The following is a 15,084-nucleotide window of genomic DNA, read 5'->3' as shown; positions in this document are numbered from 1 at the left end:
AGCTTCACTATTCTATAGGCCAGTGAAAGATTGTACCAGTTCTAGATCATTCTGGGTGCCTTTCCATTGTTAGGCAGCTTCCAGGTGTGCTAGGTACCAACTGATGAGCTCAGCCTAGCACACGGGGGCGAAACGCTGGCAACCAGGAATGAGTTAGCTGGAAAATTTATAATGTCCAATAACGGACCATTTATATTGGTATTATAGCTTCCAGCTTCCTCGAAAGTGTTCAGCCAACTTCCTTATCATGTGCCTCAACAATCTGCCAAGGCTATTACAGTGAAACTTGATAATTCAAACCTCAAGGGACCATTAAAAAATTCTAATTATCCACAAATTCGAATTAAACCAAAGGGTTACAAAAATAATGCCAGCATTAGATTTTACAAAAGAAACTTCATCTTAGACATTATTGGCATATACATATTTTAAAATCTACTAAAACAAAAACAAAAAATGTTATGTGCTTAATGTCCCACCAACTACATTTTTTATGGTTTTTGGAGGCACCGAGGTGCCAGAATTCAGTCCCGCAGGAGTTCTTTTACACGCCAGTAAATCTACCAACATGAGGCTGATGTATTTGAGCACTTTCAAATATCACCGGACTGAGGCAGAATCGAACCTGCCAAATTGGGGTCAGAAGGACAGCACCACAACCACCTGAGCCACTCAGCCCGGCCTAACTATTTTACAGTTTATAGATACAGTGCAGCAGACATTACGTAGGTACTCAAAATACCATAAATGTTAGTCTTAACGCCATCAGAAATCACATTGGCTCTTTGTTACCCAAGATGTATGAATATGATTTAGTGACTGAAAAATAGAATCACTTACATTGTTCTGATTTTCAAAAAATAACCTGAGTTGATGGACGTAATTGGATGTCTTAGCCCCACTCGGGATCAGTCATTCCTGATCCTCTAAAAGGAATCGATGTCCTAATCTCCAGATGCACCCTCTGCAGCTTGGTGGGAGCCGCTGATTACCTCTGTGATTATGTCCTCCATAGCATTTTTCATCTTTAAATGCTAGGGTTTTGTCTGGCGTGCACTTAAAAGATGTTTTTAAGCTTCATGTCCTCAATCACCTCTGCAGGATTTTCTTCCATAGTTCAGCTTCACACTGATCAACAGCCACGCTCTCGCCACAAAAACAGATTTAAAGGAAATGTTGTTCTGTTCCTTGAAACCATCCAGTGACCCTGTGCTGGCTTTGAAATCAGGTTTTCCCGATTCAAAGGCAGTGTTCAGCCTTTTCTCGTAAAATAGTGCCCATGATCGGAATTTTCTTGTTTCACACCTGCTTGAACCATTTCAAAACACAGTTTTTTACATCTGGGTTGTCCGGTTCTCTTGCCCTTTTCCGGCCTTTCCCACTGACAGTTCCATTGCTCAAAATTGAGTCTTTAATTTTCAAATAAGCAGATAAGTGCTACAATGGATTCCGAACTCCTTAGCAATTTTAGATTTCTTTCGTAGACCCTTTTCCACTTCCCTAATCACTGCTAAAGTTAATGATTTGTATGTCTTAGATTTTGACAAGGACATTGTCATACAATTCACACTCAACAAAAGATCAAGCAGAAATGCTCAAACAATGCAGTCCCTTCTAACGGCGCCGCTTGACCCAGTGACGCAACAGTCAGTTCAAAACAAAGGTGAAGGACTGTTCGGGAGGGGCGGGAAGGGTAGGAGGAAAGGACACTGACCTCGCAGGTGGCCCGGAGGGGTAAGGAGATGGAACTTTTCTGCCTTCAGCCCATTCCAACACATTCTAGCCTACTGCTGAGAAAACATGAGTTGTGAAATACAATACTGTGCTGTATCGTTAAGGTAAAAAAAAATCTGAATTAACCAAAATAAAATTTGAATTACCCATGATGTTTTAACATTGTTACATACAAAATGCTAGGGACCAAGCAAAATATTCATGTTACAGACGATTTCAGATGATGGAAGTTCAAATTATCCAAGTTCCACTGTATTTTGCTCACTGCTAGCCCCACCCACACCCTCGTCACTCATCACATTATAATCAGACTTTGACTGAACAACCCTCCAACACACACACACACACACACACACACACACACACACACACACACACACACACACACACTCTCTCTCTCTCTCTCTCTCTCTCCCTCCCCTATGGCATGTTACAGAACTAAAGAGCTCTAGAAACTGTCTTCCAGAAATGCTATGAGAGTTCTTACCTGAGCACCGGCAACGTTGGAGGCAGTCCGCAAGGTGTATCCGGTTGAGAGCACACGCAAGCAGAGTACGCGGGGCAGCACGACAAGAGGCGTCATCGCAAGGGCGGCACGGATTATGAAAGAGCAGAAACAACTTTCTCTCAGCGACGGCAGTTCTTTAGCGTTGCCCCAAGGGAGAGCAAAACCAAAAAGAACCACAATCAATTCCGAACAACCAAGCGTGCAGAATATATTACCCACAACAATCATGCGACATGCAATACACAAATTGGAGGTCAGCTCAGGGTAGGGTAAAGAAAAGAGATCCTGTCTTAAAGATTTCTTTTTTTTTTTTTTTAAGAATAACTGTCAAGTCCTTCAGTCTGCCAAAACTAATTTTCAATAAATAAATTTATAACCTACCTGAAAAAGGAAACATATGCAGACATGCCAACTTTCAAAAGCCAAAAATCAGGAGATTTTTTTTTTTACAGTATATCCCGATATTTTACGACACATCATTGATGATGTAACTTTGAAGAATATTTAATACATTACTCAATTATGTAATCTCTCTATTATTATTTTCTTATAAATACTGAAATACTGCATGTCTGTGAGCTTTACAACACAAGATTCTTCATTATAACTGCCTCATGCCTCTTCACAGATTCCTGAACTATGTAGATTTAAGCTCTAAGCACTGGCCTTGTTGAACAGGTTTTTTAAGATTCATTTTTTTCCAGAATTATTTTTCAGGAAGCTTTGATCTGAATCGAGTTTTTTGGCCTTAACTAAGGTACAGCCCCAGCATTTACCTGGTGTGAAAATGGGAAACCACGGAAAACCATCTTCAGGCCTGCTGACAGTGGGGTTCAAACCCACTATCTCCTGAATACTGGATACCAGCCGCAATTAAGAGACTGCAGCTATTGAGCTCGGTGCACTGCTATGTGGAAATGATAAAAAACCTTAGAACATCACTAGCATTAGCATCTGCATTACCAGTGCCCACTGAAAATCAATTCCTTCCATCTACTTAAAGAATGGGGAAAAACATGGGATTTTCAGAAAATGCAGAAATACTAAATCTGCTCTAAAAATCGGGAAATAAGTCTCTGCTATCAGGAGAGAGGGAGGAAGGACCAAAAATAAGGAGTCTCCTGCTTAAATTGGGGGATTTGGCACGTCTGCATATGGTATCAGAATTATACTTGAAGAAAAAACAACTGAATTAAAATAGAATGGCATATTTCGTTCTTGAAAGAACATCATCTGATTCTATCAAATGACAACAAAAAATATTTATTTATCTTTTACTGTACTATACCGTTACTTATGTGTTATATCTATTTATCTTACTGTGTCTTTAATTTTCCTCGTTTCTTTTGCCATTATGTTTCATTGTTAATTGTTGTATCTCTACAGTTATTTTGTTAGTAATAAAATAAATAAATAAATAAATAAATAAATAAATAAATAAATAAATAAATAAATAAATAAGGAACTTATCTTAACAAAGTCATCACTTTCCTCCACTCCTAGCACAGAATGCAAGTTGTTTAACAACTCAAGTTCCAAATTCCAAGTTTTTAGGATTTTTCTCCCTATTTGTTTTACGTCGCACCGACACAGATAGGTCTTATGGTGACGATGGAGTGGGAAGGAAGTGGCCGTGGCCTTAATTAAGGTACAATCCCAGCATTTGCCTGGTATGAAAATGGGAAACCATCTTCAGGGCTGCCAACAGTGGAGTTCGAACCCATTAACTCCCGGATGCAAGTTCACAGCTGCACACTCCCAACCGCATGGCCAGCTCACTCGACTTTCGGAATTTAAACATTAACAAAAATAAATTATTAAAAGATTTCTAAAAATGTTTTGGTGTGATTTGATAGAATCCGATGATGCTCTTTCAAGAACGAAACTGGAGAGAGCTTACCATCTCTGTAAGAACATTTACAAGTCCAAATCCCTTTCCCTTGGCCTCAAACTTCGACACTATGAAACCGTAGTAAGACCTTCGGTACTATATGCCTCAGAATGCTTGAACATGGTCAAAAAGGGAGAACTTAGGAATTTGGAACTGAAAGAACAATAGCTCCTGATAAAAATCATGGGCCCCATTAAAGAGGGAGGTGAATACAGAATCAGGCATAACAACGAGCTTTACCAACATTTAGAGAGCACAACATCAGCCAGGAGAAAGAGGAGACTTAGGCCATCTACACACGAAGCTACTCATTAGTAATTGATTGGTAACTGAAGTTTCCGGCCGATTACTCGAGTGTCACTTCCTGTGTATTTCAATGGAAAGCCACACACGGCGCTACCAGTTAGTAATCTGTTAGTAACTAGTTTGTAATCAGTTCCAGGTGACTCGTGGAGCCAGTCACCAGCGAGTTTAGTCCCTCAGTTCCCAGTGATCAAGTGCCTTTTTACGATGACGAGCAAACAAATTTTCAACATAAAGTTAGTGGGAGAAATTAAAAAACACCCCGTACTGTACAATTGTACGCTGAAGGATTATGCAAGAAAGGACATTACGGAGAAAGCATGGAATTATTTTCTAAGCTTTTAAATTTTTTTGTAAAAATAAAGTTCACTTTTCGAGCTCGATAGCTACAGCCGCTTAAGTGCGGCTGGTATCCAGTATTCGGGAGACAGTAGGTTCGAAGCCCACTGTCGGCAGCCCTGAAAATGGTTTTCCTGTTTCCCATTTTCACACCAGGCAAATGCTGGGGCTGTACCTTAATTAAGGCCACGGACGCTTCCCTCTCACTCCTAGCCCTTCCCTGTCCCATTGTTGCCATAAGACCTATCTGTGTTGGTGCAACGTAAAGCAACTAGTAAAAAAAAACAGTTCACTTTTCTTACGTGAGAGTTATTAGCACTCTTTCCTCAGCACTCACACATTCCCTCATATTTGTATTTCGCTGTCGAATGGCAGGCACAATAAGCTGCACCAAGTCCATATAACTGTGTTTGGTCATACGATAAAAAGAAATAAATTTAGCATCCGTTTGTTCGAACTCCTTTACTGCTATGAATAATCTGCAGTGGATGTTCTTTTCAAGATATGGGTGAACCCAATACCTTCTTCTATTTTTATGTTTTTTCCCTGAAATAATGAAGCACAATCATTTCTTCGTCACTTGAATCAGTGGTTGACATTCTAGCAAAGTTAAGAAGCGATCTAGCGAGTCCGCAAAAAACTTTACAAATGGCTAATCAGGAAGAATCCATCACCGTACAGTAGCTTTGCGTATGGAGCCGAGACACTATTCAGTTACTAACCAGTTTGTGACCCCGGTTACAAACCAGTCACGTTCCTAATGAGTAGCTCCGTGTGCAGAGGGCCTTATCTTCTACAGTCACGCAGTCTGAATGGACAACAAGAGACTGCCCTCAAGACTCTTCAACATCCTTTCTAGAGGGAAGGGGACAAATGCTAAATGGACAAAACTTGTTCAAAAAGACCTAGAATGTTGAAAAATTGATCCTGAGGATATATTCAACAGTGATAAATTTAGAATGCTGATCAGAACATCCGACACTCTCCAGTCACTGACAACAAAAACACTGCATCCTGGAGTGGGATTGAAGTGGACTCGAGAAAGGAAAGCAACTCGCAGTGCTAAGATGAAGGAAAACTGGGCTAAGGAGAGTTAGAAACCACGTGGTCCAAGGTGTCTCAACGAAACAAGAAGTTTTTCCTTTTACAAGTACATAAAATTCTGTTACAATATGTTTTCATTTTCAGGTATTTTATACATTTACTTATTCATTCAAAATTTGTTTTGGCAGACTGAAGAAACTAACGGTTATAAATTAACTGAGTCGAAACTGAAAAGAGATGGGTTCAGATATTACAAATTAAAGATTTATTTTCTTGCTAGTTGTGTAGCGTCACACTTAAGACAGGTTACAAGCGATGGTGGGATAGGGAAGGTAGACATTATAGCTTCAATTAAAGAACAACCTGGGCAGATATCGAATGTGAATATGGGAAGTCATGAAAAACTGCATTCATTGCTGTCCACATTGGATTTCAAACTAACAAACCCTCCCAAATGGAAGTTTACAATTACAGGGTGTCCCAAAAGTCCGTTAACATTTGAAGAGGCAATACTTCACGGAATACTGGAGGTAGAGAAGTAAGAACTGACACACGTGATTGGGGCATGACATGGGGTTTTACCGACACCAACAGCGAGTGCACAAACAGGCCAACAGATGGCGCTGGACAGCAACACGCCGGTGATGCCGCATGAGACCCGTGTATGTGTCGGGAGAGAGGGAGTCAGATGCGCCTGGCCTTCTCAGTCCCCCAACTTCAATCCATGTGATTACTGGTTGTGGGGTTATCTGAAGTTGCAAGTCTACTGCGATCCGACGGCAATTTCTCGCCATACCTACGGATATGCTGCACAGTATTGTTCACGAATGACGGCCGACGTGCTGAACATGTGTTATGAAGAACATCATCTTTGCTAAATCTCTGTTCTTATGCTAACTACTGCTTGTGTATCGTATGAAGCACCATCTATTGCTCATTTTGTGTACTTTATTTTGGTGTCAATAAAACCCCATGTCATGCCAATCATACTTCCAACATTCCGTGAAGTATTGCCTCGTAAAATGTTAACAAACTTTTGGGTCACCCTGTACATCGAGTTGTTCCGTGTACAGTTTATAGCTGAGTCAGTACTGACTTTCAATCTACTCTAATTGAGAGAGTGTTTCCACCTATTCAATAGTTTATTTGCTCTGCATTACGTAGGACCGTCACACACTACTTTAATGTAAAACATCTTCAGTTAATAGGTCATTTCAAATTGACAGATAGATTCTATAAATAACACTGCTTAAAAAGTAATCTAAAAAACATGAAGTCACTAGTGTTTGCTGATGATTTGCAATGCTTCTTCTTCTTCTTCTTATTATTATTATTCTCGTCGTCCTCCTCCTCATTTTGAAGTTCTTATAACTGTTACAGTTGTCGTAAACTGGTATATGGTGGTCTACATTTAAGCTTAAAAACACTTGCTACTGTTGTTTATTTAGTTATCTTAAATTGACGTTTTAATGGCTGGGAAACTCCTTTCATAGTTGACATTTGATGTTTTGCTTCTTATCTGCCGATAGGATGTCATTAATTATGACGCCTATAAAGAGAAGAAAAGGAAAAAGAGAATGAGAGAGTAGTTTTATTACCGCGTGAAGAAACCTTACTATTATGTTGTGGAATGTTGAAATATATATCTAGTACGTCAATTTGAAATGAACTATCAACTGAAGATGTCTTACATTAAGGCGAAACATGTCCTACGTAATGCAAGGCAAATAAAGTATTGAGTAGGCGGAAACTCTACCTCAATTTAAGTTGTTCCTTGTAACCAACTCAGTTTAAAACTATTGCTAAGTTCATTGTCAGGTTGGAACATTTTGTTATATTACGTAGCTTCTGTAGAGGTTGTTGGTGTTTCAAATCATTGCAGTATTCTTTATCAAGGAGACTGATTTGGCCCTACTTGATCCGAGAAAATTTTTAAAATCCCACGTGCACTGGCTGTTATTCGAACCGTGGCTGCCTTGGTGGGGAGCCAGAGACTTTGCCATTCCGCTATTATGTCACCACTCGTTTTCACTTTTAAAACAACAATCACTGTAATTATATATGGGAATATATAATGTCTAAATTGACACACAAGTCACCTTTAGTTAGAAAGTTATGGGCATACATCTGTTAGACAGAACTAAATGGAACAGCACTGTATACCTAACCAACAAGAAAACCCATGTACTTGACCTGACAAGACCACTGCTGTCCAGTCAGGTGACCTTCAGATCTGATTATATTAGACATGTTTATGAATTTACTAACTAGTTTAGGAAAGGTTATTCCAGTGAGGCTCAACTTGTACAATTCCAGCAAGATATAGCAAATATTTTAGATTCAGAAACTCAAATGGACTGTATCACTATTGACCTATCCAGGGCTTTTGATAGGGTAGATCATGAGAGATTACGGACCAAAATGAGGGCTACTGGACTAGACAAAAGAGTGGTTGAATGGGTGGCTATATTTCTAGAAATTAGAAATCAGAGTAGGTGAAGCGTTATCTGATCCTTTAATTATTAAGACGGGGGTCCCGCAGGAGAGGATTATTGGACCTTTATGTTATCATATATATAAATGATATGAGTAAAGATTTGGAATTACAGAAAAGGCTTTTTGGAGATGATGTTTGTTATTCTGTATGCAGTAAAATCATTACAGGATTGTAAGAGACTGCAAAAAGACCTAGACAATGTTGCGAGATGGACGGCAGATTATGGTATGATGGTAAATGGGATGAAAAGTCAGGTTGTAAGTTTCACAAAGGGGAAAAGTCCTCTCAGTTTTCATTATTGTGTTGATGGGGTGAAACTAATAATAATGTTAGTGATTTTATGTCCTACTAACTACTTTTGTGGTTTTCAGAGACGCCGCGGTCCCGGAATTTCGTACTGCAGAACTTCTTTAACGTGCCAGTAAATCTAGTGACACGAGGCTGACGTATCTGAGCACCTTCAAATACCACCGGACGGAGCCAGGATCGAACCTGCCAACTTGGGCTCAGAAGGGCAGCGCTCTACGATACAAACTACTCAACCCAGCATAGGGTGAAAGTACCTCATGGGTAGAGCCCTGCATGGATGCGGATATCCGCAAAGTTAGTGTTTGGCGGATACAAACGGTATGGCAGTGCGGATAATTTTGCTGATAATTTCTAAATAATGATGTTTATTGATTTTCACTCATGTATACTCTTATTTTTGCTTGCGATTAGGCAACCTTTGACAGTGGTATGGGAGATATATTAAGATATATTAAGATCCTCGAGACCATAAAGCCGCAAACCTGACCTGAGCCTATCTAGCTCCTGCCTGCAATTAATGGAAGGAAGGAACAAAGGTCAATACGTCGGTAGTTGTCGCAAGAGAAAATACCTCCTAAACCTGTGACTGTAGTGGTTCTAGTGCCAGGTGTCAGGCCTATTGTATTATGTTAACAGATCTATCACTGTCAATACCTTCGCGAATGCAGATACTATTCTGTATATCTGCGCAGGGCTCTACTCATGGGTAATACTGCAATTACCTAGGCTTTAATATAAGGAATGATCTTCACTGGAGTAATCTGATTAACAAAATTGTAGAGAAAGGATACATATCTCTTTACATGGTTATGACAGTATTTAGAGGTTGTAGTAAAGATGTAAAGGAGACGGCATATAAGTCTCTAGTAAGGCCCCAATTAGAGTAAGCTTCCAGTGTATGCGATCCTCAGCAAGATTACTTGGATACGAGAACTAGAAAGGATCCAAAGGAAAGCAGCAAGATTTGTTCTGGGTGATTTCCGACAAAGGAGTAAGGAGATGAGATGCTTGACTATGTGGTAGGTTCCAAGCCATCAATGGAGAGATGGAGTGGAATGACATTAGTAGATGAATAAACTTGAGTGGAGCTTTTAAGAGTAGGAAAGATAATCATATGTGGGCAACAGCCCTAAATACAGATCACTGATTGATCAGCCATATTACTTTGCTTCAGTGACTGGGCCCACTGCCTCTTCTATCAGACATCTTTCCGGTCAAGGTGGACTCTGTTTCAACCCTTAGTCCAGAATCAGAATATTTGGGACTGGTCAGGAATTAAACCCAGGACCCCTACACCACAGGGCAGGCATTGTATAACAATTATACAAGTCACTGATCTTTCATTGTAATTCACAATAAATCAAAGGATCGAAAGATTTTCATATTCCACTACTAACAGTAATACAACACAATCTACTGAAAAAGAAGAGGAAAACTTAACAGTTTAATGTTCATGTTGTCAAAGTTATCTGGATAACTGTCATGTTACGTGAAGCATCTGTCTAATCGGTGAAACACATATCTAAAATCTTAAAATGAAATAACTTGTTCTTAACATGATAAAAGGAGGTTATCTTATTACTATCATATTATGATATCTCACATTCTTTAAGCTATCCTTCACAGGCTTGCACAATACAACACACATTAACGATAAGACCACGAAGGAGCCAAAGCTGTGGATGGGTTTAAAGTTCCAATTACATCTTTTATCGAAACCATTGGGCATCAGTAGGTATAAAGTTTCATTTTTGGTTCGAAAATCATATTTGAATCACATGCATAACAGCCTGCTGAAGACTAAAAGAGGATACATTCACCAACCAATCCCTATTACCTCAATAAGTACAATCTTGAGGAAAATGGGGTGCAAGGGGCACCATTTCTAAATTACTGGTCACCTACTTATGATGCTTTGCTGTACTGAATGAGACCATTGTGAGCTGGGGCACACAAACACTGAAAGCCTCTATATTGATCTTTCAACATCACTTCTTAATAAAATCACTGAAAGTATTTTTCTTTTAATATTTTATCTTCCCTCTTCTATAGACCTATACCTTGTCACTAAGGAGTGTCTTCTTTACATTATCATTATAATTATTTATTCACAGGTGCTACCGAGGACCAGGTTAAGTCTTGTTACATCTGGCAGTGAACTCTGCTTTCCTTTGAGCCCAGAATTCACCCATTGTTTGTGAGTGGGCCTGCTTGCGTTCTTCTATCCAAGGGTGGTTGTTTGTGAAAGTCATCTTCAGATTTTTCAAGCATTTGGATGTCCATTAGAATTATAATATTTTATTCTAAATTGTACTTAGATTACTGAATTTGTATTGTATGATATTCTTTATCAGTTTGGCGACCTCAAACGTTTGAGGAAAAGTTGAGAAAAAAAGTCTCATCCTCTGATATTTTTTTCTCTCAAGACAAATGCTTAAACTGTAATTTTAAAACCAAATCTGTCTTTTTCAATATTGCACCTAAAGAACTGCAATTAGGCCTACAAATATGAGAACAGAACAACATATGTTTTGTGCACAGAAATGAGATATCCCTTTCTTTCAATAAAGCAGCAAGGCCTTTTTTGAACCTAAAAATATTTAAAAAAACAGTATTTTGTAAGTAGGATTTGCAAAAGAAGCTATCCTTTCATTGCTCTGTTTTCAGACTGACTATGCTGTATAGGAATGAAAGCTGCGTGGATTTGGGATATGTTATGTACCTTCATTTTTTGAAATCGGATCCCTTCCATTTTTTCTGTCTGATTAGTGTTATACAGAAGATGGTTGCCGGGTTGTACTTCCTCTTAAAATAGTAATCACTTCCACCACCACCTTGTCAGATATAGGCAGCCTATCACTGTAGGTAAGGTAAGGGTGCCCGAAGGCAGGTCCGAACCTCCGCAGAGGTGTGCCTAAGCCAGAGTTTACGTATGGTAGGGTGGCCAGTTCCTTTCCGCTCCTCTATTCCCTTACCACCCACCAACAGTGCATGACAACCCATCCAAATCTTGACCACACCCAATGTTGCTTAACTTCGGAAATCTCACAGGATCCAGTGTTTCGACACGGCTACGGCCGTTGGCTCACTGCAAAAGAAAATCTACCGGTACCTAACTTACTTATATTAATGAAACATTTGTGCATTTTTCGTAACTACAAGGTAGAGGCGTATCATTTCTTTGCAGTCCGGCTCCATGGCTAAATGGTTAGCGCGCTGGCCTTTGGTCACAGGGGTCCCGGGTTTGAATCCCGGCAGGGTCGGGAATTTTAACCATAATTGGTTAATTCACCTGGCACGGGGACTGGGTGTATGTGTCGTCTTCATCATCATTTCATCCTCATCACGATGCGCAGGTCACCTACGGGTGTCAAATCAAAAGACCTGCAACTTGTCCTTGGACACTCCCGGCACTAAAAGCCATACGCCATTTCATTTTTTCCTTCATTGCCAATACTTCCAATAATTTCACCTAGGTACATGAAGTGCTAAAACTGTGTGATGTTGCCATACTTGGTTGCGACTGATCCCAAGAGATTTTGTAAGAGATTTGGAGTCCCGTCTTGGGTGTACCTGTCTGCTAAGCTTCCAGTGCATACACTTATGTGCTCCCCTTCTACACAACATAGAACTATAAGATCTATCTACGAAACCAAGGAATGTAGCAGCACCAAATCGTAGGACGTCTTGCAAGAAATCTTCATTGAATCAACATTTTTAACAGCAGTTCCTGAACAATACGTAAATCCTAGAATTCTACAATGCACAAGGATCATCTACTGATATGACCATAAATTAGAGCACATCTGTAAACAACAGAACCTACCAAACCTGAAGTGGGATGCCAGAAGATAGATAAATCCGAGATCTGCCGTTAGGAAACAAACGTCAGTTCCATTACAAAAATGCTAAATTTGAGTACTTGAGTTAGAGTAATCTGAAAAACGCTTGAATGACACATTTAAAAATATTACGTTCAGCCTAGTGTGATATACTGCTATTCAGTTCCTTTTATTATCTCTTTATGGGGATTCCTATTTTTCAAACTGGGAGCATAGGAATGACTATAACACATTATACAATGAAGTCATTAGTTTTTATCAAATTGAAACAATTTGACAATTATTTATAACATTAAGTATAATTTATATGTTAGTTACATTAATGGTGTCTGGATTAAAAATACAACCCCACAATTCTCAACATTTTCAATTTTAATGTCTATAACAAACATTTTAATAATAATTATTATGTTATTGTTTTTATGTCCCACTAACTACAGTACTTTGGTTTTCGGAGATGATGGAATTTCTTCCCGCAAGAGTTTTTACATGCCAGTAAATCTACCGACACTAGGCTGACATATTTGAGCACCTTCAAATACCACCGGACTGAGCCAGGATCAAATCTACCAAGTTGTGGTCAGAAGGTGAGCGCCTTAACCCTCTGAGCCACTCAGCCTGGCAATGAACATTTTATTCAACACACAAAACCAGGTTCTTTCCTATGCACTTTGGATAAAGAATCTTCAAGAGATCTTGGTTACAACCACAGTTATGGATCCATAAAAAACGAGTTACAAAATGCCCAGAGAAAGCCAGTGTTTTTTTTACTACACTCTGACAAGCTTTGCAGGCACACTTTCCTCAAAAGATGGGTAAGGTGATCATCTTGCTGAAGAATAATTCAATACTTAACATTAAGATGACTTGTTTTTATATAACATTGTCAGTTCCTACTTAACTAGAATATCTATGCACACAACTGTTCTGCACATATATAGTGCATAGCATCCTACTGTTTGTGATTTTTAAAAGTATTTTGAAAGCTGAGCTTCAGAGTTTCAGTAGTGGTGATAATTATGAGAATGATCCCAATATATATCTCAAAAAGGTAATGAAGAAAGAACACAAACCATATCTTAGACTCTTCTCAACCAATACTGTTAATCACAGCGGGTTCCACTGACTCTCCAATTAAATGAAGCGTTACCCACTCTCTCATATTTGAGCACAGAGTGAAGAAAGCGTGAAATGTCATGCTTGAGGAACAATACAGCTTGATCATTCTGAAGAAGATATCTCACCAAGCAAGATGTACATGAATCACACATCAGGAAAATGTCTGGTCAGGGAGCAAGTAAAGATAACAACAGCCAACTACACTGTTAAAAGTATCATTTTAAGATATGGGATAGGAAAGGACTAGGAGTGGGAATGACGCGATTGTAACCGCAATTAAGGTACAGCCTGGTGTGAAAATGGGAAACCATCTTTAGGGCTGCTGACAATGTACCAAACCATGTAGCCACTCACTTAGTAACTTTGATTGTAATTGAATATCTTGAATATATAGTTTTGTTTGTTGAATGAAATGTTGATTATAGACATTAAAATTGAAGATAAATAAAATGTTCAGAACTGTAGGGCTGTATTTTAAATCCAGACAAAATAAATGTACATAACATATAAAATGTACTTCATTTTATACATAATGGCCAAATTTGTATGAATTTGAACAAAACTAATAACATAATTGTATAGAACAAGGTACAGTAGGTACCAGACTCCACATTCTATGTCAATAGAGTCAGACTTGTAGTGGCATTTTTAGCCATTGTCACGGCACCTCACACACTGACACAGCCATACAGTACCGGACAAAAGTTTAGGACCGCATACAAAAATCATGAAATGTAATCTAGAACCTAAAATTGTGCTACTAGACCTCTCTATTTTTTTCCCCCCCTGCTGAGATCTCACATCTAATATGATATTCGTCACCTGATTTCATTGAAGTACGTCAAGTATTGTAGAAGTTATACATTTTTAACAGTTGAAAGGACACATCAGAAAGTCAAATTTTTTGGAAATATTATATACTATAAATACTCTAATTGGTTGCAAGTATCACCACCAAGATTCTTTTGTAGACTTAGTAATAGCTGGGGGTCATTTTAGTATAAATAAAAAATTCTGAAAAAATGCAGCACTGATTTTTGTGTGTTTACTTTTTTTCAAATCAGCACTAAGATAGGCAATTTTTCCTTTTTCTTGTCATAAGTTTCAGTGTAAGCTATTGGCAACAGAAATGCGTTCTTGGATGCCATATGCAGAGTGCAAATGAAACTATCAGGGCAGGTAAGTCTGATACCGACAGCTCGCCCCGAGACCTTGGGCCATACATGATGAAGACAAAGAAAAATCAACCCTCTTGATGCTGTTTTGAAAAAATAAAACACGCAAAAAAAAAAATGTGTGGAACCCAATTCCTGGAACATAAACCTCGAACAACGTTGTAATGCTCGGCTCCATGACTAAATGGTTAGCGTGCTGGCCTTTGATCAGAGGGGTCCCGGGTTTGATTCCCAGCAGGGTCAAGAATTTTAACCATCATTGGTTAATTACAATGGCATGGGGGCTGGGTGTATGTGTTGTCTTCATCATTTCATCCTTATCA

General features: G+C 39.0%; 1 protein-coding gene across 3 annotated transcripts in view; it reads right to left on the bottom strand.

The window, feature by feature from the left end:
• Positions 1-15,084, bottom strand: part of HisRS (histidine--tRNA ligase) — an 87,552-nt gene that overhangs the window by 54,498 nt on the left and 17,970 nt on the right. Inside the window, exon 2 of one of the 3 annotated variants that reach the window (XM_067156435.2) lies at positions 2,222-2,376. The exons of the other annotated variants lie outside the window; for them this stretch is intronic. Coding sequence (XP_067012536.2) covers positions 2,222-2,317 — 96 coding nt within the window. The 5' untranslated portion in view covers positions 2,318-2,376. The remainder of the gene's footprint in view (positions 1-2,221; positions 2,377-15,084) is intronic. 3 annotated transcript variants of the gene reach the window in all.

This window comes from Anabrus simplex, chromosome 12 (assembly GCF_040414725.1).
Source record: "Anabrus simplex isolate iqAnaSimp1 chromosome 12, ASM4041472v1, whole genome shotgun sequence".
Lineage (NCBI taxonomy): Eukaryota > Metazoa > Arthropoda > Insecta > Orthoptera > Tettigoniidae > Anabrus > Anabrus simplex.
This window is presented reverse-complemented; position numbering and strand designations above follow the sequence as displayed.